Source organism: Siphateles boraxobius, unplaced genomic scaffold (genome assembly GCF_051911475.1).
Source record: "Siphateles boraxobius isolate OS27281-9 unplaced genomic scaffold, OSU_SipBor_1 56, whole genome shotgun sequence".
In the NCBI taxonomy this organism is placed as follows: Eukaryota; Metazoa; Chordata; class Actinopteri; order Cypriniformes; family Leuciscidae; genus Siphateles; species Siphateles boraxobius.
Genome location: NW_027509182.1, coordinates 5399481 through 5424225, shown reverse-complemented (window position 1 = coordinate 5424225; position 24745 = coordinate 5399481). Strand labels below are relative to the sequence as shown.

The 24745-nt window shown below is 40.2% G+C and overlaps 1 protein-coding gene across 4 annotated transcripts; it reads right to left on the bottom strand.

The window, feature by feature from the left end:
• Positions 1-2026: 2026 nt before the first annotated feature.
• pou2f3 (POU class 2 homeobox 3) lies at positions 2027-23044 on the bottom strand. 4 transcript variants are annotated; one of them, XM_077206514.1, is made up of 15 exons: positions 23026-23044; positions 21465-21543; positions 21029-21085; positions 18980-19014; positions 18379-18480; positions 17401-17415; positions 17058-17163; positions 16872-16960; positions 14746-14919; positions 7856-7997; positions 7593-7726; positions 6040-6204; positions 4628-4670; positions 4397-4511; positions 2027-2965 (listed from the first exon to the last, which is right to left on the bottom strand). In XM_077206514.1, the coding sequence occupies exons 3-15, from the start codon at positions 21075-21077 to the stop codon at positions 2926-2928; spliced, it is 1209 nt and encodes a 402-aa protein (XP_077062629.1). In that variant the 5' UTR covers positions 21078-21085; positions 21465-21543; positions 23026-23044; the 3' UTR covers positions 2027-2925. The 4 variants fall into 4 exon arrangements, with proteins under 4 accessions (XP_077062629.1, XP_077062631.1, XP_077062630.1 ...); XM_077206516.1 differs by lacking the exons at positions 17401-17415; positions 23026-23044 and having other exon boundaries at positions 21465-21819; XM_077206515.1 differs by lacking the exons at positions 21465-21543; positions 23026-23044 and having other exon boundaries at positions 21029-21212.
• Positions 23045-24745: the final 1701 nt, after the last annotated feature.

Genomic DNA, 24745 nt, shown 5'->3' with positions numbered 1-24745 from the left:
CAAATGCATAAACTAATTTCAGTTCAAGCCATTCTACTAACTGAGTGTGATGCATTTGAATCTCCAAAGAGGTTTCCACACCAGTTTCTTGTCTGTATTAAAAAATAATAATAATAATAAAAGTTTTTTTATATTTGCATACACATATTACAGCTGGAAGAATGGGTCCTACTTACTCCATTGAAGATGATCTTTTCAGTCTTTCAAATTCAATTTACACTGTGATGGAGGGTGATAAATACGTCATCAGCATGCTTGTAGTTGTCAAGGGCATGATAGTCCTTTTCTTCCCCAGGGTGAATGACAGCCCACTTTCTCTCCTCTTGTAAGGAAGGCGTGATTATGATAATCAAACTTTTGGGGTATTGAGAGCTTTCCAAAAATCAACCAAATAGCCCTGAATTGGACAATTTTAGACACTTTCATGAAGACTAGAATGCCATCCTTAGCCACATCAATCACGAAGCTGTCTCCAATTTTGTATGTTGTATTGTTTGTCAAAAGAGAATTGACAACAGCCAGTGTCTCCTCGCTGGGGATGTCCTTAGTTCTACTTTTATACCTGATGCCCTGTTTGAGATCACAAGGAAAGGACCTGAATGGAACTGACCGTTCACCTTCAGTGTATGTCTTTTGTGGAAGTGATCCAATGATGTTAACTCCCAACACTGCCTCAGCTGGTGTCTTTTAGAGAGGGTGTAACACAGGTTTCTGAAATTGCAAGTGTTGCGGGCTAGTCTTTTGAAATATTGGTGCTTGCCTTCAAACCTCATGCACCACAGGGACTTCAAAGTCTGAAATGAGGCGAGGATGGTGTGTGAGAAAGTGCAGTTTTGGTGGGAAAGTATCTGGAAACAGGGCTTGGAAATCTGAGAGGAATTCTCCAATTAGAAGGCTGAGAAAAGGTATGACTGTTTTTTTTTATGCGGGGGGACAAAATGATCTCACCAATTTCTCTGCACTGCAGTACCTCGTCTTGTGGGATGTAATGTCCAATAAGGAAGGGTAATATTCTGAAAAGGCACCAGTTTTGAGCTGCTGTTCCCAACAATCTGGTCTGTTTCAGAACACTTTGTGGTAACTTCTGTGGAATATTACATTTGTCGTTCTTTCCAATCTGAAATGCTTCCAATTCAGCATTTATGTTACTGAGTGAAACTATTTCAGAAAAATGCAATGCTTTGATGACTTTGGTGATCACAATGGGCACAATGCCCTCCAAGAAATCATGCATTAAGTCTGGAGGAAACGATTTGGTGACGTCAAAGTAGTCCAAGTCATTAAAGGGGCATTCATTTACTACACCATATGTCTGTTTTGAGATCTCTCCAATCAAAATGTATATATTTATATAATTTTATGTAGTTAATCAATATCACACGAAGAGAGCCATTTCAGTTTTTATCCTCCAAAAATCAGCATGATTAAAATGTGATATTAAGTTACTACAACAGTTAAATAAACAATAATTCAATTACAACTACAAAATGTTGCAGAATGATGTAATATATGAATGAATAATAGCCTAAAGAACCTTTGTGTGAAAAGGGTTCTTTCTTGCCATTATAGAACATTTTTAGCATAAAAGGTTCTTTGGAGTTGAGTAAAGAACCCTATGGTTCTGTATAGAACCCCAATGAACCCTTTTTTCTAAGAGTATACTACCTGTCCACTTGATCCTATCCCCACTAATCTCCTTCAAGCCATTTCTTCCTCAGTTGTACCCGCACTTACTCACATCATCAACACCTCTCCCCACACTGGTACCTTTCCCACAGTATTTAAGCAGGTTTAGGATAACCCCACTGCTTAAGAAACCCACTTTAAACCCAGCAACTTATATATATATATATATATACAATCTTTGCTAGCTGTGCTAGATAAACTGGGACTAGTCACAGCACTTGCATTTTGTTGCCCTATTGTTGGTTTGATTATTGTTTATCTCAAAATTTCGACTTCTAATTATGACATAATTATATGCTCCCAAATGCAAATGTGTTGAAAAGTATATCAAAGAGGCATATGTAAGTGCAAATTTTAATAACAGTCAAACAGTGAAATTGAAATATACAACAGTGTTATACAAATTTAAAAAAAGCAAAGAACAACCAAACAATATCTAGATAATAGTATTAATCATACAGTAAAGCTAAAATGTGAAACTCAAGGCACTTCAAATGCTTTGGATAATGCTGCATAAAAAAATAGTGTGAAATGCTTATATTCCACACCAGGCATATAAAATGTTTTCCCTGCCAGAAATCCTTAGAAAAATTCAGAAACACAAAACTAGGTGCATGCTGAAAATATATTAAGAACTGTAAACTGTGCTGACCAATCAACTAAATGTTGTCTCAAAATAACTGCACACCTAGCGTCTAAAATTGTCAATGAACCTTCAGCATTAAATTACACAACAGTGACACAAATTTCTAATAAAGCAATATGTAAACAAGGTATACAAATATCAGTGTTTTTTAAAAGTTTGTGTTTTGTTTTGTGCAGTTTATTCGTCGTTATCAATACACATAAAGCCAGATTTGAACCTTCATCTCCAACAAAATTGGCACAGAGATTTTGCACAGAAAGTGAAATAAGGTTTCACACACATTAAAAGCTTTCCTGAAAATGCGGAACATGCCTGTCATGCTCTTTGCAGCAAGTTTGCATATCTAAACAATGTGAATGTGCTGTTGCATATTAGTGCTTTTTTCCCTTCAGTAATTAGCAGTGAAGCTCTATTCACAAGCATTTTGAACATTAGACCATGAGAAGCAGAAAAGGGGTTCTCTGTGTTCTGCCTCCACGTTTAGTGCAGGTTGTAAACATTACAGAATTAATATTTCCTTTCTTTCACAGAGACCTCTCTCGTCTGTTAAGTTATGAAGTGAAGCTGTTGCCTTTCGGATGTACTGGAACTCTTCAGTGGTGGTATGACGCGGTGTTCCAGCGATACCAGGATCTGTAAAATTCATCATAAGTCAGTTTGACTGGTTCCTTAATAATTAAAGAGGCCATATGTTGCTTTTTAACGTTTTCCTTTTCCTTTAGTGTGTAATGTATTTGTTTGTGCATGTATAAGATCTGCAAAAAGCTCATATTCTCCTACAAAAGAGATTTATTCTAAAAGAGAACGTTGATCCAGACTTGCCTAAAATGCCTCAATCAAAGTCCAGATTTTATTTACGTAAACGCATGACATAAAACATTAGCATAATGCAAATGCAAAGAAAGAAGACAAGGCTTCAGTAAATTGTAGTGTTGTCGCCATGTTGTTGAGAAGCTGTGTGTTCCTATGTGAAAGCAAACCCCTTTCGTTTGGCCTTCCAAAAACTGATGAAATTAGGAACCAGTGGTTACTGTTCCTGAGTAGTACAAACCAAAAGCAAGCTTGTGTAATGTGCATTTAATGGATGACAGCTTCCTGAACCTGGGAGAGTACAACATTGGTTATACACAAGTCATGCTTACAAAGTTGGTTCTGATTGATCTGCTTGATCATCCACATTTTTAGGGCGATTTCACACTTGGTTTGATTGCCTGGTGTCGACGGCGGTGATGACACCTTGAATTGTAGGCCACAACGCAAGTTACCATAGAAGGATAAAATGTCATCAGCATGAGCTAGTGGTAAACAAATAGAGCAAGATGAATTGAACTTTGGCAATTGTGGTTTTTATGAGCACTGAAAAAAAAAGGAAGCAAAAGAGGAGAATATGGATGCGTCATACCTAGGGAAAAGAGGCTTGGCATGGCAATTTTTCAAATGGAGGTTAGTAGTTTTATGTTTTAGCGCCATATCACGTTGATCAATGTACCACTTCATGTTGCATTTTTATTGGCTAGTCAGTAGACGTAGGTCGTAGAAGCATCACTGTGAGATGATCATGCTTTGGTCGCAAGAGCGTGACAACGGCCGTCTTTGAACCTCTTTCACTGTTCGACATAGGACCACCGTTTAGGAGCCACTACCACAGAAATCGCCATGCTTGGTCATCTTTCATCTGACAGCCCAAAATCATACAATGTGTACTGGGCATTAGAAGCTGAAACTTGCTATTATGGTAAGGGGCGTTACATTTCAGGTTTTGGACAAACACAATGCACTGGGTCAGCTGGCCAATCAGAGCACTCTGGGCTTTTCAGAAGGAGGGGCTTTGAAGAAACTGAAATTCAATCAGAGCCTATCCGATTGACAGGGAATAGAGGTTCGGCAATAATGTACAGTATATGAAAAATATATTTTTTATTTTTAACATTAAAGCATGTTAACTTATTCTACTATTCCCAATAAACAAAACAATGACCTTTTAAAATAGCATCATATGGTCTCTTTACACATAAGATGGCTGCATGTGTGTAACTTAAGGGAAGGTATTTGATGTGGTTATACCCTGTGGTGTTGAACGTCTGGTTGACCCCCTGTGCCGTCAGTGGACTGGATGTGGTGGACAGGGTGCTGGGGGAAGAGCCTCGACTGGGGCTGTTGGGGGAGGAGCTTGATGACACTGCAAGAAAAATATGTTATAACATCAGAAAACACATTAAGGTTATAAATTATAATAATACATTTTCCTACAATGGCAAATAGTGTTGTTGGTCATCCCACCAGCTCTATACTTACCACCTCCAGAGGCGAGTGGACTGAATGAGCGTGAAGTTGAAGGCTGAAACAGGAAATTAATCAAATTAGAAACAAGGTGGAGAACATTTTTTTAAGAAAAAACATACATCTCTTTATTCACAAACCCTCTAAAACACACACAGTTTGGGGAGGAAGATGAAGTTATAAACATGCCAACGTAATTAATTATTCATTTAAAATTTTATTTTAACATATCATGGCTATCCATTTGTTCCATTTCTTTATGTAGAAATTAAAAAATACATGACCGTTAAAAAAGTCTGGGGTCAACCTTACGGTTTTAATGTTTTCGATGATTTTCTGCATTTATATAGTCAAAACAGTAATTTTGTGAAATATTATTACAGTTCAACAATTTTCTATTTGAATATGTTTTAAAATGTAATTTAATCCTGTGATGACAAAGGTGAATTTTCAGCAGCCTTTCCTCCAGTGTCACATGATCGTTCTGAAATCATTCTAATGATTGGTGCTCAAGTAACATTCAACTATTATTCTTTCTTATTATTTTCACAGTTAAAAATGGTTTGCTGCTTAATGTTTTGTGAAAGCCATGATACATATCTTTCAGGATTATTTGATGAATAGAAAGTTAAAAAGAATTAGAAATTAGAATTATTAGACATATAATGATACATTTTAAGAAATTTTATTTTCACTTTTGATCAATTTGATGCATACTTGCTGACTAAATGTATTAATTTCTTTTAAACAATCGTACTGACCCCAGAACCATGGAAAGGTATAATATAATACCTTTAAAAACCAATAATAACATATTATATATTATATAATTGTATTGAAAATGATAAAATTGCTATTTCTTAGCTGTAGTAATCCGAGGGAGAAACCAAGAAGCACTACACACTATAACATAACGTTAACACTAGACAAGACACTAAAGAAAACTCAAGGCTTAAATACACAAGGAGGTTAATCAACAGAAGTAGACACGTGCCTAACATAATCAGTAACCATAGAATAATCAGTAACCATAGAAACTAACAAGGACCGGGAACACAAGCAAACAGAAACAGAACCAAACAAAAACACAAAGAAACTAACATACTCGTGACAGTAATAGAAAAGAATAGAAGAAACTTCATTTACTTCTATATGAAACAAGATCTGCCATATGCTCCTCTATCCACCTTGAACCAGAGATCATTAGTAATAAAACTTGATGGTCACCATTCAGGTTATACTTTTATGACTGGGTGTGTCTAGAAAAGCATGCCACATGTGCATTATGAATCATGTTCACTACCATTTTGGAAAATTTCAGGGGGAGCTAAAATGGACTGTTAATAATTTCCTCTGGACTAGATCAATCATTACTAGAGGAAATAGACAGACCCCCATCTCATTCAATAATGATTTCTCAGACTCACCAGACGAGGGTTGTAGTTGTGAGACTTCATGGGTGAAGTGGACATGGGGCAGTATATCCTCTTCTCTTTCTGCCGCCGGTTGCAGAACCAAACCCGTACTACTTCCTTCTCCATGGCTAGCTGCTCTGAGATGAGTGTAATCTCTTCAGAGTTGGGTTTTGGGTTCTGGATATAGGGAATAAAGTGTGTTTATGTGTCACAGCCTGCAGCCTGCACACTGAAAGAAAACTGATGCATTTTGTCATTGCTGAAAAGGACCTGTTACACTACGTTTAAAAGTACAGTTTAGCAGGAGCAGGTTGGGGACTGTCTTCAGCAAGTAGTGACATCTTATAATTCTCTAAATCTTGGGATAGTTTAGGATTAAACCTCCACATGCTAATGCTGCACACAGTTGACTAAATTTACTTGTGGCAGATTACAAGTGTACAACAAAATTATACTATGTTACTGTAAATGATAAATGAATTGTAACACGTTGCAATAAGGTTCAATTTGTTAACATTAGTTGACTATATTAGTAAACGTGAACTAACAATAAAGATTATATTTATTAATCTTAGTTAATGTTAATTTCAACATTTACACTACTGGTCAAAAGTTTGGAATAATTAAGATTTTTTGTCTCTTATGCTCACCGAAGATGCATTTATTTGATCAAAAATACAGTCAATATATATTATTACAATTAAAGAGCTGTTGTTTATTTGAATATATTTATGTAATTTATCCCTGTGATGACAAATCTGAATTTTCATCAGAGTGTCACATGATCCTTCAGAAATCATTCTAATATGCTAATTTGTTGCTCAAGAAACATTTTTGCACTATCATTAAAAAGTTTGAAGAAAAAAAACTTTTATTCAGCAAGGACACATTAAGTGGCAGTAAAGACATTTATACTGATACAGAAGTTTTCTATTAAAAAAAAAATGCTGTTCTTTTGAGCTTCTATTCATTAAAGAATCCTTAAAAATGTGTGATGGTTTCAAGTTAAATATCAACAGCAGCATTGAAAATTATAAGAACCATTATTAATAACTGAGCACCAATAATAACAACTGAGCAGCAAATCAGCACATAAGAATGATTTCTGAAGGATCATGTGACACTAAATACTGGAGTAATGTTCAGCTTTGCCATCAAATGAATAAATTACATTTTTAAATGTATTAAAATAGAAAATAGTTACTTAAAATTGAAATAATATTTCACAATATTACCGTTTTTACTGTATTTTTCAAATAAATGCAGCCTTTGTGAGCATAAGGCTTCTAAACATTGAAATACTGGGGAAAAAAATTATCATTCTTAATATCTATTAATAATATTTAATGGACATGAGGAAACATGAACTAACAATGAACAGCTGTATTTGTATTAACTTAAGTTTAAAAATATTAACAAACACCGTAAACTGTTGTATTCTGTATGGCAAACTCTGTATGGACCAAAGATATTTATCATTCTTCTGTCATGCTCCCTACAATGAGAAATTCTCTCAAATTATGTTCATATGAAACATCAAAAAGGAGTAAAAATGACAAACTCACATCTAGAAAGCGTTTCTCAAGTGTGAGCTTGATGTTAGTTTCAATGCTTGTTCTCTTTTTCCTCTTCCTTCCGTAACCCTCCAAAAGCGGTGGTAGGGTGGTGGTGTTGGTCATGGTGTCGGATGGCGAGTTCTCTGAGGTGATGTGAAGGGAAGGTTTAATATCGCAGGTATTTGAGTACAGTCCGCAAAAAAAGACCAATTGATGCTAACAGAAAAAAAAATATTACGTTCTGCCCACTAGAGTGCAGTAACAGCACATACCTGCATCACTCAGCCACTTCTCTAGCAAGGGCTTGAGCTTGCACATGTTTTTGAAGCTAAGATTTAGAGCCTCAAAGCGTGAGATGGTAGTCTGACTGAAGTCATTTCCATACAGCTTTCCCATGGCTAGACCCACGTCACCCTGCAAACACATCACAGGAGAGTTTGAGAACTGGATGAGATCCACAAAGGGTCGGGCAACATTGAGTAGCCTATTTAAAATTGGCTTCTTTTCCATTTAAATTTGAGTGGATATACCTACATGAAGTTAAATTGAAAAGACAATTGAAATGACAGGGAAAGAAATATACCAAATTGCAATAACAAAATACTACTACTACTTAATACTACTAATAATAAAAATGACACTGTCACAATATATGTGAATTTCATTACTCAGTCAACATTTCTGTATTTTTTTTTTCTCGAAGTATGCTTGTTTATTCACTGACGTGTAAAACACAAAGCATTCTTATTTGAGCTTGAGAAACTGAATCAGAATAGCTTCAATATTTGACCACTGTTTATGATAAAACCTGGTTCCCTTTCGAGGGAACTCGTGCTGCGTCGAGAATCGACACTTTGGGGAACGCTTCCAGCGTGACGCGTCTGAAGCCTGTATGGAACTAGTCCAATCTTGATTGGTGTTGCGTCATGACGTCACCCGTGACGTCGCATGTGACGGTGAGCGGAAGCTATAAAAGGGAACCGGATCATAACAATGTCAGCTTTCTGTTCTTCAGCGAAGCGCTCTGTGTGACTGTTTGTCTTATTTGGTGTTGTATTATCGTTATCCCTTCCCTATATTTATATATATGATGGCAGAGAAGCATTTCAGATGATGTGCGTCCCCTTGTCCGCGCTTTCTGAGCGAAGGTGACACACACTCGCTCTGTGTTGTTTGTCTGGGAGTGGAGCATGCGAATCTAACTGCGATCTAATGCCCCTTAGAACGCTCCGCTCCCGCCTGAGCCTGTTCGATGAGGCACGCCAGGCACACGCTCTCCGTGGATCAGGTCCCGCGTCTGCCGAGGCACCGCGGCGCTTGCATTCATGGGGATCGCAAAGAGATCTGGCCGAGGATGCCGAGACGACATGGGCCCTTTCTCAGCATTAATCGACCAGTACCCGTGGTCCTGCTCACGGTTCGGAAGCCCGCCCAGCGGCTTCTTCCGCCCGTGAAGAGGACCAGATACTCGAATTATCTGCCTCCGAGGAGGTGGATAATTTGAGCATCGATGTAGGAGAATGTGAAGATCTGCCACCACATTCTCCTGCATCTGAGGAGCTGCTGGAGGTTGTGAATAGGGCTGTGGCCAAATTAAATATCAGTTGGCCACCAGAAAAGCAGGAAGCGACAGTAAAAAGCAAACTTGATAAGGGCTTCCTGCAAGCCCGGTCACAACCTTCGCGCCGGAGCCTCCCATTTTTTAACGATCTCCACACCGAGGTGTCGAGATCGTGGGATAGGCCCTTCTCCTCTCGACTTTCCAGCCTCAATGTAAATATATATTCATCTATAATGGGGTCAAGAGAAAAGGGCTATGGGACGATGCCTCGGGTTGAAGAGACTTTTGCATCTCATCTCTCGCTCGAGGCCGCATCGTCCCTGAGAGCTCCGGCGCTTCCCTCCAAGCCCTGCCGTACAACATCGGCCTTGGTTGGGAAAGCGTATATGGCGGCAGGTCAGGCTGGTGCATGCCTGCACACAATGGGGCTCCTGCAGGCATACCAGGCCGACCTACTAAAAGAGGTGGACGACAGCGGGGAGGTCACCCTCGACGATATTCAAGAAATGCGTCGAGGGGTTGACTTGTCTCTCCGTGCTATCAAAGAGATGGCCCGTGCAATCGGCCGTGTTATGGCAGCCTTGGTAGCCACGGAGAGACATTTGTGGCTGAATTTGTCGGGTGTTGGGGACAGGGACAGGGCCTTCCTCCTCGACGTCCCGATTTCGTCTTCTGGCCTCTTCGGCGACGCACTCACCACTGTCGTCGAGAGGTTTCAGGAGACGAAACGACAATCAGCCGCATTAAAACAGCTTATCCCCCGCCGTCGTTCCAAGTCGTTCCAGGCCTTTTGCGGGGGAGCACGAGAAGCAACACTCTCCCTCTGCTGTTGCAGGTGTGAGGAGCTGGTGGCAGCCTCCCCACGAGGCTGCCACCGTCTCCTCTCTGCTGTTGCAGGTGTGAGGAGCTGGTGGCAGCCTCCCCACGAGGCTGCCACCAGCTCCTCACACCTGCAACAGCAGAGGGAGAGTGTTGCTTCTCGTGCTCCCCCGCAAAAGGCCTGGAGCCAGAGGCAACACTCTCAGCCGAAGAATTCCAAACCTAGAGCAGATCTGAGGACTGTCATTCAGGCTAGGAAGGCTTCGGCGAAGAGGCCCTGACGCGTGGCGCAGGCCTCTGAGGGCGTCCAGCGCGATCAAGTTTCAACAAATCACTCCTTCGCGGAGCCCTCAGGAAATCGATGTTTGCTTCCCGCCACTGAGAGCGCTTCGGGTCGCATCGGTTTCCAGCGAACGCACATCACAGTGTCCGCCCGAAAATATGGCAGTCCGGTCAAGTTTGCTTCCTCTCACGAGGCCTGCAGAAAAATTAAATCGGTTAGCTCCTGCCAGACAAATGCTTCAGGTCACCGATATATCAAATTTAACACCAAAGGCCAGTCCAGAGAGACTGGTCCCCCTAGTAGATTATTTAGACACCTGGAAAGGTCTTCAAAATATATCTCAGTGGGTCCTGCACACAATAGAACGAGGGTACAGAATTCAGTTCGAATATCGCCCGCCCAGGTTCAGCGGGGTAGTAAACACATTGGTCAGCCCCGAGCAAGGTCTGGTTATGGAACAGGAAGTTCAGTCCCTCTTAGTGAAGGAGGCCATAGAGTATGTTCCTCCCCAAGAGCGAGAAGCCGGGCTCTACAGCCGGTACTTCATAGTTCCCAAGAAGGATTGGGGATTACGTCCCATTATAAATCTCAGGGTATTATACCGGTCTCTGAGGAGATACAGGTTCAAAATGTTAACAATACCTATTATCGTGAGTCACATCAGGTCCGAGGACTGGTTTGTCACGATAGATCTAAAAGATGCTTACTTCCATATATCCATCCTTCCTCAGCACACAAAGTTCCTAAGGTTTGCTTTCGGGGGAAAGGCTTATCAATACAGGGTTCTTCCTTTCGGCCTAGGGCTGTCACCTCGCACCTTCACGAAATGCATGGATGCTGCCCTTGCTCCGTTGAGACTTCAAGGCATTCGCATCCTCAATTATATCGACGACTGGCTTATCCTGGCACAATCAGAGGAGATAGCGGTTCAACATCGAGATGTTGTTTTGAATCATCTAAGGTGCTTGGGACTAAGACTCAATGCCAAGAAGAGTTCATTGGTTCCTCTACTAAAGACCACTTTCCTGGGGGTAGTTTTGGACTCAATCACGATGCGGGCACAGCCGTCTCCTGCTCGTATAAATACCATCTTGACTACAGTTTTGAGCTTCAGGCTAGGCCAAACCATCACGGTCAAACACTTTCAAAGAGTGCTGGGTCTCCTGGCAGCAGCGTCCAACGTTATTCCTTTTGGCCTGCTGCACATGAGAGCCCTACAGTGGTGGCTCAGGACCAGAGGGTTTTCCCCGAGGGGGAACCCATTTCGCATCATCAAAGTAACGCGCAGATGCCTTCGTTCTTTGGTCATGTGGAAGAAACCTTCCTGTCCCTAGGTCCTGTGTTGGGAGCACCGTGTCAAAGAAAGATTGTGACTGCGGATGCTTCTCTCACAGGGTGGAGTGCGGTTATGGAAGCCGCTACACTAGGGGTCTCTGGAAGGACCACCATCTCTCTTGGCACATCAACTGCCTGGAGATGCTGGCTGTGATTTTGGCTCTCAAACACTTCCTTCCAGACCTCATAGGCCATCATGTTCTAGTACAGACAGACAATACGTCGGTCGTCTCTTATATAAATCGTCAGGGGGGCCTGAGATTGCGCCCTCTATGCGGATTTGCACATCAGGTCCTCCTGTGGTCCCAGGGCAAACTTCTCTCAGTCAGAGCAATGTTTATCCCTGGAGACAGCAATGTGGGAGCAGACATCCTGTCGAGGCAGGGGCTGAGGGCCGGGGAGTTGAGACTCCACCCCGAGTCGGTGGAGTTAATATGGAAGGAGTTTGGACAGGCGGAAGTGGACCTATTTGCCTCTCACGAGAACACTCACTGTCCACTCTGGTTCTCTCTCTCGCATCCAGCTCCCCTGGGGCTGGATGCCATGGTTCAGACGTGGCCGAGGCTACGTCTGTATGCATTTCCCCCGATTGCTTTGCTCCCAGGGGTTCTAGAGAGGGTCCGACGGTACGGGATCAGCTTACTCTTAGTAGCCCCGTACTGGCCGGCCCGAGTTTGGTTTTCGGACATCATGGTCCTCTTAGCAGGCCCTCCCTGGCAAATCCCGATCAGGAGAGACCTTCTTTCTCAGGCCAGGGGCACAATATTTCACCCCCTGCCGGAGCAATGGAAGCTATGGGTCTGGCCCCTGAGGGGGACCAGCTCATAAATGTTGGTCTCTCAACTGAGGTTGTTGAGACCATTTTAAACTCTCATTTAAGCCCCCTCCACGAGGAAACTATATGCATTGAAGTGGAATGTGTTCAACTTATGGTGCAGAGAACTTCAGTTGGACCCAGTTAACTGCCCAGTGGCTTCAGTGCTGGTTCCTCCAGAGTCGTTTCTCTAACGGTCTCTCCTTGTTCACGCTTAAGGTCTATGTGGCGGCCATAGCTGCCTTCCACACGCCTCTAGGGGTGGGCACCTTGGGAAGACACCCACTAATCGTACGTTTTCTTCGTGGAGCTAGGAGGATGAGGCCTGTCATCCAGTCCAGAGTTCCCACTTGGGACCTGACAGTGGTCTTCGAAGGGTTATCCCTGGCACAACTTCGAACCATTGGATGAGGTGTCTGAGAAGTTTTTGTCCTTTAAAGTAGCCTTCCTGATAGCCATTACGTCCCTCAAGAGAGTTGGGGACCTGCAGGCTTTATCGGTTGCTCCCTCTTGACTCGAGTTTGCTCCCGGCAAAGTAAAGGCCTTTCTCGACCCTAGTCATGGCTATGTGCCTAAGGTGCCGTCAAATGTGGCGCGGTCTATAATTCTTCAGGCATTTCATCCTCCACCGCATATGTCGGATGAGCATAATAAGCAGCATTTATTGTGCCCGGTCCGAGCCCTGGAGGTCTATGCTCATAGAACCTCGGACTGGAGGAAGTCGGACCAGTTACTTGTATGTTTCGGGTCACCTAAGAGGGGTTCCCCTGTTTCCAAGCAGACTATCAGCAGATGGATAGTAAAGGCTATATCTTCAGCATATGAGGCACGCAGCTTGCCTTCGACTCTTCTGATAAGAGCCCACTCAACTAGAGGAGTGGCTTCCTCTAAAGCTTTACTGTTTCTCTTCAGGAGGTCTGCGATGCCGCGGGCTGGGCCTCCCCTCACACCTTTATTAGACAGTACAGTCTGGATCTGCCCTTTACTCCGGGTTCACAAGTTCTATCATCCTAAGTGTGCCAGATTGCTTCACACCAGGGCGTATTCTCTCAGTGTGGCGCAGTGGGTATTTCGTTCCCCAAAGTGTCGATTCTCGACGCAGCGCGAGTTCCCTCGAAAGGGAACGTCTCGGGTTACGACTGTAACGCTGCGTCCCTCGGCCACACTTCTAGCGCTCCTGAGAGCGACTTGCTTCGACCAATCAAAAGCTGACATTGTTATGATCCGGTTCCCTTTTATAGCTTCCGCTCACCGTCACATGCAACGTCACGGGTGACGTCATGACGCCACACCAATCAAGATTGGACTAGTTCCATACAGGCTTCAGACGCGTCACGCTGGAGGCGTTCCCCAAAGTGTCGATTCTCGACGCAGCGTCTCGTTCCCTGAGAAGGTTACAGTCGTAACCCGAGACGTTACAATGACAGCAATATCCTCATTTCTGTCAGGATTGCAAAATTATGCAATATCAATCGGTAGTTATTGATATTTTTGATAGAATATCTGTACATATTCAATCGCATTCACTTCCATTTATTTGTGATCACTAAACAATGTCCATTAGGGAGAAATATTGAAATATTCACACGTTTACTTTATATGTCTTCAGATAGAATTGTTGCTTCCATTCTGTTTTTTATTAATTATGCAATCTGATGAGAATTTAGCGGCTTCAAACACAATCTGTGTCTCTCGCTTCTGGGATGGACTACTTGCACTGAGCTTCGTGATGCACTTCCGCTTTGAAATAGTACGATTCATTTATTTCTGGTTATGTATATTTGCAATGTGCTCTAGTCACCCAGTTGACTAAACACCACTTAAAATGATTGTCTGCAAGAAGATTTAAAAATCTGGACATTTTCAGAGACAGTAGAAGAGATAGTCTGATAGGCTATTGTGTAAAGAATTTTCCAAACTCAACGGAAGCTGATGATATTTATAATGCATATGTAATTGACGTAGGCCCGCTAGGGACTGATTCTAGCGGCTGCTGCTGTCTTTAGCGCCCTTGTTAGCGCGGCCACCTCCAACGGCTGAGACCCCTTTTCGAATACCGCTCGAAGCAGGTTGAGTAGGATTGGTTGGTGACCCGGATGGTAGTGAGGTTTAGGAGAGTGAGTGTAACTGTCGTAGGCCAGTAAGAGCTGTGCGTGTTAACCTCACTCCCCTGATCTCAAAAAGCTCACTAGCGACTGATGCTAGAGGCAGCTGTCTTTAGCATCCTTTTTTGACCTCCCACGCCGAGACCCCTCGGAGGGGGTAGAGTAGGACGGTTCACATATAGTCTGTTCAATACCATAAAAAATATACATCTAAAACAGTTGTAAAACCAGGCACAAAGTCTTACCTGAGTAAAGCCTAGTTTGATGCGTCTTTGTTTGAAGGCTTTAGCAAACTGCTCCAGCTCCTCCAGATCATTAGGCTCATCTTGTGGTGATCCCACATGTTTAGGGACCTGTAAGTGAGACATGTCCAGGTGTCCATCCATAGAGGAGCCAGCCAGCCCTGTCCTGCCCATTGCCTTAGGAGAAAATAAAGCTATTAAAGTCTAGGCAATCAGTTGGTATCTGTTTTCCTTTTCTCATGCCCTTAAAAAAGTACCCAGGTATTATGAATTACAGTAATAGTCAATATGTCAATGCCATGTTTTTCTCACTACCATGATGGAAATGCATTGAAAGACCTTACAGTACCACTGTTAAATGTCAGTGTCCTAGTAGTGGAACACTTTTCTTTTCTTTTTCTATCACACATTTTAGAAATCATCATAAATTATCATTCGAAATCTTTAAAAAATTATCCAGTGAAAACTGTTTTGAAATTGACATCGCGTTAGCATGGAAACAGTACTTTAAAACCTTTTAGCAGGATCCAACCCCTAGTGGATGGTTTCATGTTTCAAAATGTACTGCATTATTAAATCTTTTTCTAAACTTGATAAAAAGGGTCTTAGACTCAAGGTTCCATATTTGGCTATTGTTTTGTGATAGAAGTCACATTGTGACAGAAATGTATTTTAAAAAAGTTGCCAGGAACCTTTATTTTATGAAATCAACTTCAAATTGGGAAACAAAAACTTGGTTAGACAAATGGCTTTGGTTTTCTAGCAATTAGAGCCCAAATTGTTTTGTAAAATATATAAATAATCTGCTGCGTGTCTTCTTTAAAAAAGAGACCCTTAAAAGAGACCTTAGCTCTGTATTCCAAAGTATTCATGATGATTTACAACTATTTAAGTTTGGATGTGCATTTTTATGTCTATGATGAGGGGAGTGACATTTAATAGGTTTAAATATCAAGGTAGATGAATATAATAAACAACATATGAACCAATGAATATATAATCAAAGGTTTAGAGGCATTTGCCCAAATGTATGTTTCTTCTGAAAATAAAAAAGGAAAAAGGGGGCAAAGCTATAAACAAGACAACGGGTGGAAAAAAAATCAAAGATAGTTTTGACCATTTCTTGGTCACTATATAATTCCCATACTTTCATTTGTGTTCTTTACTTATTTAATACATGTAAAATAGTAACAGTGAAGAATAAACAGGTGTTTTGGTTACACTTTAAATAAGTTCTCATCTGTTAATGTTAGTTAATGCATTAAAGGGTTCACCCAAAAATTATAATTCTGTCATTAATTACTCACCCTCATGTCGTTCCAAACCCGTAAGACTTTAATTAATCCTCAGAACACAAATTAAGATCTTTTTGATGAAATCTGAGAGCTTTCTGTCACTCCATTGACTGTCTATGTAACTACCGCTTTCACGCCCCAGAAAGGTAGTAAAGACATCTTTAAAGTAATCCATGTGACTCCAGTGGTTTAACCTCAATTGTATGAAGCCGCGCAAGTCCTTTGTTTGCACAAAAAAACAAAAACCAACATAATTTACCATTTTATTTACAAAATATTCATCTCCAAAGAGAGTTCCTGAGGGGACCGCGATGCACGCGTTATGTTGACGCGAGAGCAGACGCTGCTGCCTGAATGCGCGTCAGTGATTAATATTTAGTAAATAAAGTGGTAAATTATGTTGTTGTTGTTTTTTGCGCAAACAAAGCACTCGCATCACTTCATAAAATTGAGGTTAAACTACTGAGTCACATGGATTACTTTAATGTCTTCACTACCTTTCTGGGGCTTGAAAGTGGTAGTTGCGTAGCTGTCAATGGAAGGACAGAAAGATCTCAGATTTCATCAAAAAAATCTTCATTTCTTTAATTGCATTAACTAATGTTAACAGATACAACTTTTGATCTTAAAAATGTATTAGTTAGTGTTGAGAATAACATTAACTAAGATTAATAAATGCTGTAAAAGGATTGTTCTTTGTTTGTTCATGTTAACTAATGTTAACAAATGAAACCTTATTGTAAAATGTTTCTGGTGTTTGTTTGTTTTTAACACTTTTACATTAATTCATTTATTTATTTCAAAGAAATAATCCAACATAAGGCTCTGATGTACCTGAGGAGTGAGTGCGAGACCTGGCTGGTGTGGTAAGAGTCCTGTCTGGGACTGGGATGGCAAGGAAAGCAGATTGGGCTGCAGCAGTGCTGGAGGAAACAGCATTTAAACGTGTGTTAAGTCAAACAAAAATATCTTTCTCACTGAGCAATATCATCCCTAGTATGATCCAGTACATCCACTGACCTTGGTGTCCTGATTGGGCCTGTGAGAGGAGAAATGATGATGGAGAGGACAGATGAGATCCAGGCATCAGGACGAGCTGGGGCAGAGAGTGCAGGGAGGGCAACTCCTAAAAACACCAACCACCAGCCATTACATGCATGCCTTATCCTTCACCTCAAACTTTTGAGCATTACATCTAACAAAACATTTTTCAGGTCACATTGCATCCAAGATGAAACAATTTGAATTTTTTTTTTGCTTAAAGTGCTTAAATATCTAATTCAAAAAGATATTTTGAATTAAGAAATACATTTTAAGACAGTTAAAGGGATAGTTCACCTGAAAATGAAAATAATTTACTCACCCAGTTGTTCCAAACCTGTGTGAGGTTATAAAAAAAAAAAAAAAAAACTTCTACCATCAGTTGTTTGGTTACACACATTCTTCAAAATATCTTCTCTTATGTTCTACAGAAAAACTAAACTCATTCAGGTTTGGAACAACTTGAGGGTGAGTAAATGATGACATAATTTTTATTTTTGGGTGAACTATCTTTTAATCAGACTTTTCTCATTATTACCATATTGCTTTTCCCTTATATTTTTGTTAATTTAGATTATTTTCAGTGGCGATTTTAATTAGATTATCTTTTACTGTATTATATTAAAAATGGTTAGAAGAAGTTATTATACATTAAAGGCATTTAACAAATGCTTCCGTGATTTATAAATACTTAATAAAATAAAATAAATATTTAATGTACTAGTTTTTTCCTCATAAATACTTAAAATTAGAATAAATATTTAATATATACATTTTTCTCACATTATAGTAATTAATTTTTTTTGCAATTATGACAATTGGGACTGAAATCAATGCTTAATTGGTAATTAAAGAGATAGTTCACCAAAAATGAAAATTCTGTCATCATTTAATCAGCCTCAAGTTGATCCAAACCTGCTGAACACAAAAGAAGATATTTTGAAGAATGTCAGTAACCAAACAGTTGATGGACCCCATTGACTTCCTTAGTATTTTTTTTGTTTTTCTATACTATGGGAGTCAATGGGGCCCATCAACTGTTTGGTTACTGACATTCTTCAAAATATCTTCATTTGTGTTAAGCAGAAGAAAGAAATTCATACAGGTTTGGAACAACTTGAGGGCGAGTAAATGACGACAGAATTTTTCATTTTGGGCTGAACTATCTTTTTATCTGTTATTAAAAAAGTAACAATGTCAAAAGGCCTAATGATCTAAATAGGCTTAATTTTCTTGATTCGAAACATAAGTGTTTGTGTGTGTGCATGAGTTCTCATTGACTGTGTTGATAAAGACGTACCCCAGTAAGCTGTCCACCAGGCACCGGTGATCCCTGAGTTAAGTGGCATGTCTTGTGTGATGAACCAGAATGAGGTGAATCGTTCAGGTTCTCAGTCTTTATCTGTACGTGAAACAAATAATTGGTTAGATAACCCAAACCTGGTGAACATTTCAAGATATGCAGTTGTTCACTGTTGTGCTTTGGTCCTCAGGCATGTGTGTTTGTGTGTGTATACATGCACTCTTGTGTGTACACAGAGACCAGTAAGGCTGCAGGACTCGTTCTGCAAAGGGCCTTTAACAAACATTCCTTCCCTTCCCGCAGGCACAGTATGCAAATGCCCTTAGAAGCCTGAAGCTAGTTCCTGTGCACGAAAGTTTTCTCTGTCCTCACCATTAGATCATATGACCGGCTTATCTGAAGAACTTATGAAGCTTATTCATAATGACTCAAATGTCTCACGTAGTGTAACACTAGAAAACTTTTGTAATCTTTCAATCCAATTCCACTTGAACTCCCAAAGAGCTTCACCTCATGAGAGGAGCAATGCGCTGCTCCGAATACTGAAACAGTACGTTTTCAGATGATGAATATTAAGCAAAGCAAAGTTTGTACTTACTTGTCTGCTGAAGTCAATGCCATTTTGTTCAATGTCTGGAAAACAAAAAAGATAATCACACTTAGCATTAAAGTAAGAGTTATGCATAAACATTCAGATTGTCTCCCACCCGAGGGATCCAGATCATTTTACAAAACATTTTAGTTTTCATTTAAACTTGTATCATTGTTTATTTCAAGAGGTTTTCACAGTAAGACTTATAATGGACCATACCATAAAAACAAACTCCCAAATGTTCCATTAAACTGAGCGAGGAGGGTTAGTCGGCGGTTCAAAGGTCGTCAATACCAGGTAATCTCTCTTCATTTGAAATTCAAATCTATCTCTATGAGGCCATGGTTAGAACGGCACTCACTCACTCCACAATATGGAAATATACGCTTCTCCTGAGCCAAACTTCCAGTATGGAAATCATCAGATCATGCAAATGAGTTTCCATGGCAACTTTTAGAGGCCTTCACATTTGAATACTTACAGACCTCCAGGTGCATCTCTAACTCCTACCCCTCACACACACACACACACACACACACACACACACACACACACACACACACACACACACACACACACACACACACACACACACACACACACACACACACACACACACACACACACACACACACTCACATTATTATGATTATAAAACCTGCCATGACCAATTTCCTCCATTTTGATTGCATTTATATTTCGTTAAAATCACTGATTTTAAAGTCAAAATGGTTATAGTCATCCAGTCATACGTGTTTTGTACATAAACTGTGATGATACTTAATAGCAATTGTAAGTCAAACACAATTAAATATATTCTTACTACAAAACAGTGGATTTTTTAATTTATTTTAGTGAAATACTTTCACTAGTTTTCATGTAGGCTCATATAAAGGTGTTTGTAAACATTAACAACATTTCTTTTGTACAATCCAAATATTTGTAGGTATTACATGACCTGATGGGACATCTGATAGGTCTAACCTGAAGCCTAATCCATATCCAAACATTTCACACCACAGAGATGATGGAACATAATTGAAATATATATATATATATATATATATATATATATATATATATATATATATATATATATATATATATGTATATATATATATTAACAATGAGGGACAACACACTGCTCTCTCTGAATTCTCTTTTCTCTCAGGTTCCTCATTTGAGCGCAATGGTTCCGTACAGAAGTCATTGTAACCAGACCAAGATTCAGTAGTGCCTGAGGCTATTAGCGCTTCACTGCAAACAAACCGCCACATACATCCTGGTAGACTTCACATCCATCAGCCTGCACGCATCACACCTAGACGCCTTATGCACTCTGTACTCTGTTTTCAAAGTTAAGTACAATCCCAATTTATGGAGTCACAAATAAAAAGTAAAAAGAAAATGTATAGATATAAATGCACTGAACATAAAAATTACTTCTAAGGTTGGCACAAAGCCATTTGTACAAACTTGCCTGAGAGCGTGACCAGTGTCCCATCCACACAAAGAGTTAAACTTTTGGTCATAACCACAAACGGTTATTGTCAAGAAGCCCGATGGCAGTTCGTGAAATTATGATCCTCATTTCAAGTAAACGTAAAGGTGAATCACAAACACTGTGTTTAACCATTTAACATTGAACACATTTAACCACAGATTATAAAGGCTCAAAAACTGGAAAGTAGACAATTTGTAAGAAAATACCCAAAATAAAATCACATTTGGACATAAAAGCAGTGAAATTATTCTAAATATTTAAGAAAATAATCAAATATGTTTTGTAATGTAGCACAGAATATTTTCAAATGTACATTTATGTCATATTTTATAGTTTTTAAATATTGTAAACCTCACTTATAATAGTTTCGTGCAACAAATTGTTATTTTACAACTTTAAATAGCATACACAAAAAAATATAATTGCTGTATAATTTAGTTACTTATATTTCCATGTTATTTACATTAAAATGTCACCATACATTTGTTAAGAGGTAATTGTTCCATTTCAAGGCAATTGACAATATTCCAGAGAGTGAAAAGGCTCCTTACCAGCTGGTTCATGCTGAGATTCTGTCTGTTCAACAGCCTCTGTGCTCATCTTAATATCTGCAATGATAAATATAGCTGATTTTCCTACAGGATCACAACTTTATGCAGACACTGAGGCGATTCATGCCTGGGCCCAGCCAGTAAAATGATCTTGAGGTTATTCTAATGTGTCCAGCTTTCAAATGGTCTCCTTTATGTAAAGGGCTTGTTGTAATATTCATAAGAGCAAGGGTATCCCCATTCACCACAATCACTCTGTCTCTCCACCCTAATCTCTTCTAGTCAAAAACATTTAAATCTGTCAATATCTAGAGCTGTGTACAGGTACAATGCAAAACAATATGATTCCACAAAACGGTCTCCGCTTGAGAAGTAAGCAGATATCTGGGAAATAAAGCATTTCTATAAAAATTTTGAGAAGTACATCTACACTTACCTTATAAAAGCCACGGATCCTGGCTCTGTAGATTAAATCCCTGCTTCTGTGTTGCTTTTCTTAGGTGAACTGAGTGAACCTTTCTCAAAAAGGTTCAGAGAAACACATTTAGCAAAGTGGGTTAGTAGAAGAGCATTCACCTCTCCAGTATCCCACACCAGCAGATAGACACGCCATTTGCATAAGGCCCTCGTGTGTCCTATCCAGACTCTGACTTTTTGCATAAAACAACAATAGGCAGACAGCAAACTTCGAAAAGCTTGAGAATAAAAGCGTGCATGCAACTCTGCCTGTGTCTATGTACACTGGCAAACTTAAAGTGTGCCTGGTCTTTGATTGAACACGGCATAGCTCTATTTATTCAGATGTAGCACTATGCATAAAGGCTGGAATTATGATGCTTCTTTTACTAGGCTTTATAAGAGAATGGGTTTGACTGAATGAGTTATATAGGATATATATACAGAATACCGGTCAAAAGTTTGGAAAAATTACTATTTTTAATGTTTTTGACAATTTAAAATAATGTTTTTTTTATTTTATTTAATATAGGCCTACTTTAAAATATAATTTATTTCTAGTTTATATCTTATACACTGCCCGTCATTTTAATCCCATATCAAACACAGTATGTTATGTCTATTTTAATATGTGTAATATATATATACATATATATATATATATATATATATATATATATATATATATATATATATATATATATATATATATATATATATATATATAAAAATCACGTTTTTAAGTACAATATTATGTTAGTCCACAGCCCCCAACCAGGGGGTGCTGATGCTATGGCGAGTGGCACTTTTATTTCTTTTCTATTTTTGAACTTGATACAATTTTTTTGATACAACTGCATTTTTATTTTTCTCTATTTTTGAATTTCATGCAAGTTATGACACAGTTGCACTTTTATTTTCTTTATTTTTGAACTTGCTGTTATTTGATGTAGATAGTTTGTATTTAGATACAACTTGTTACTATACTGATATACTACTTGTTACTGCAATAAATTGAAACATTTTAAGGTTGTTGCGTATTTCATTAGCAATGTGTTGGGGCGATGGGGGCAGGTGGGGCTTGAAAATTCCCCCTTGTCCAAAGTGGGGAGTGACCGAAAAAGTTTGAGAACCACTGTTCTAAACTATCAACTGTTATCAATTTAACACTGGCCGGGTTACAAAGGCTACAGTTCACTTCCCAACAAAGATGAAGAAATTGTAGTCACTAGCCAGAGTTCTGTGGAAATGAAAAAAAAGGAATATTAAAAACAAAACCGCCCCTTAAAAGTGTTTATTTCGGGGTTTTCCCAAGCAAAATTCTGAGATCATGTAGTTAAGTCGATTACGTTTAAATCCTCCACAGCCACACTATTCCAGTGAATTCGTTTCTCATGAATCCATGGTGTGCAGGGGATTACTGTTTACTCTGATTAAGCTTGATTAATTTCCAGCGCGAAACAGTTCTTTCGAACCGGTTCAAATCATTTTCGTCACCCCGATAAAAATTTATGGAGATAAAGTCTGAAAAATGAACTCACCAGGGAGTAACATTGGTTAAATGTCATGATCCTGGTTCTTTCTTTCTGTTTTCCCTTCTCTCTGTCTCCCCCTCGTGTTCACGCACTCAGGTATTTACACTCGCGGATTACTACACCATTCATTACACGCACTTCATCCTTATCACCTCCAGCTGTATCTACTCTCCAATCATTATCTAATTATCCTGTTCACACCGGTTTCCTCTTTCCGCCTAATTGTGTATGCTTTTTCTTCCCCGGTTTTCTCCTGTCTTGTCGCCAGATTATTCAGACGTGTTACGTATTTCAGTGTTGCACTTTTGCCCTATCGAACCTGTCTTGTCTAGTCCTGTTCTGTGCTCACGCTCCTTGAGCTATCTACCACCATAGAGATCTGTTACTGAGCTGTGCGTGTTGAGGAGTACCTGTTTCCTGTCTTCCACCTTCGTCGCTTTCTGGGATCTCTGATCACCTGTGAGTTTCCGCGCTGACTGGCTCTGTTTTAATCTCTCCAACTCTAATCAATCTGCCGTGCTGTCAGGACGAAGAGTTTATGTTACTACTGACTGCCAATTGCCCCCTAAGGCTTTTTGTTTGCTTACTTGTTTCGTGCCTACCTGGACAGCACCTTTTCTGTTCATTAAAGACTGTTTGCTGCTATTTCGCTATTGAGTCTTCTTTCATCATCCATTACAGAATAATCTGGCCAAGATGGACCCAGCGAGTGGCAATCGTTTCCAAGTGGCAGTTAAACTCCAGGGTGCCATGCTGGGACGGCATAAGGAGGAACTCTCCGCTGCCAGACAGACCATCGAGTCCTTAGCCTCTCAAGTGTCGACGCTCTCCTCAAAGATTCTCCAGCAACATCATCAGGCACTCACCACCCAGGATCACCGCGAGACACCAGAGCCACGGATCAATAAACCTCCTTGTTACTCGGGTGAGCCCACTCAGTGCCGGGCTTTTCTGACTCAATGTGAGGTTGTTTTTTCTCTCCAGCCATCCACATATGCCTCTGATCGAGCCAGGGTCGCTTATGTTATTTCACTCCTTACCAGTCGTGCTCGTGAATGGGGAGCAGCTAACTGGGAAGCTGTGACTGACTGTGTGTCTAGTTTTTCTTGCTTCAAGGCCGAGATGATCCGTTTCTTCGACTGTTCCGCCTATGGGGAAGAGGCTTCCCGAAGGCTTTCCTCACTTCGTCAAGGCAAACGCTCGGCGGCGGATTTTTCCATAGAGTTTCGCACTCTCGCGACCACTAGTGGATGGAATGAACCGGCATTAGCAGCCCCTTTCTTGGAGGGGCTCAATCCTGAAGTAAAGGATGAGCTCTTCGCTCGAGAGATCCCTTCTCGTCTGGATGCTTTTATCGACATGGCCATTCGCTTAGAGAGACGCTTTGATCAGCGTCACCGGGCACGTCTCCTGGATTCTTCTAAGCAATCGTCTCTTACTTTCGTGCCTTCTACTGCCCCGGAGCCAGAGGCTATGCAGCTCGGAGGTTTACGCATCTCTACAAGAGAACGAGAACGAAGGATTACCAACCGTCTATGCATGTATTGCGCCTCACCTAATCACTTTGTTAACGCGTGCCCGGTAAAAGCCAATGCTCGCCAGTAAATGGAGGGCTACTGGTGAGTGCTTCTTCTCGGGACCCTCCGTCGAGGTTGTGTACCACACTTCCCATTTCCCTTTGTTGGTCCGGTTCATCGGTCACCTGCTCTGCCTTGATAGACTCTGG

Bases quoted from the DNA above. Each gene is read 5' to 3' on its own strand.
- pou2f3 (XM_077206514.1), bottom strand. From the start codon at position 21,077: ATGAGCACAGAGGCTGTTGAACAGACAGAATCTCAGCATGAACCAGCT. The intron at 19,015-21,028 runs GTAAGGAGCCTT...TTTGTTTTCCAG, and splicing joins ATCTCAGCATGAACCAGCTG to ACATTGAACAAAATGGCATT. The intron at 18,481-18,979 runs GTAAGTACAAAC...TTTCACGTACAG, and splicing joins GCATTGACTTCAGCAGACAA to ATAAAGACTGAGAACCTGAA.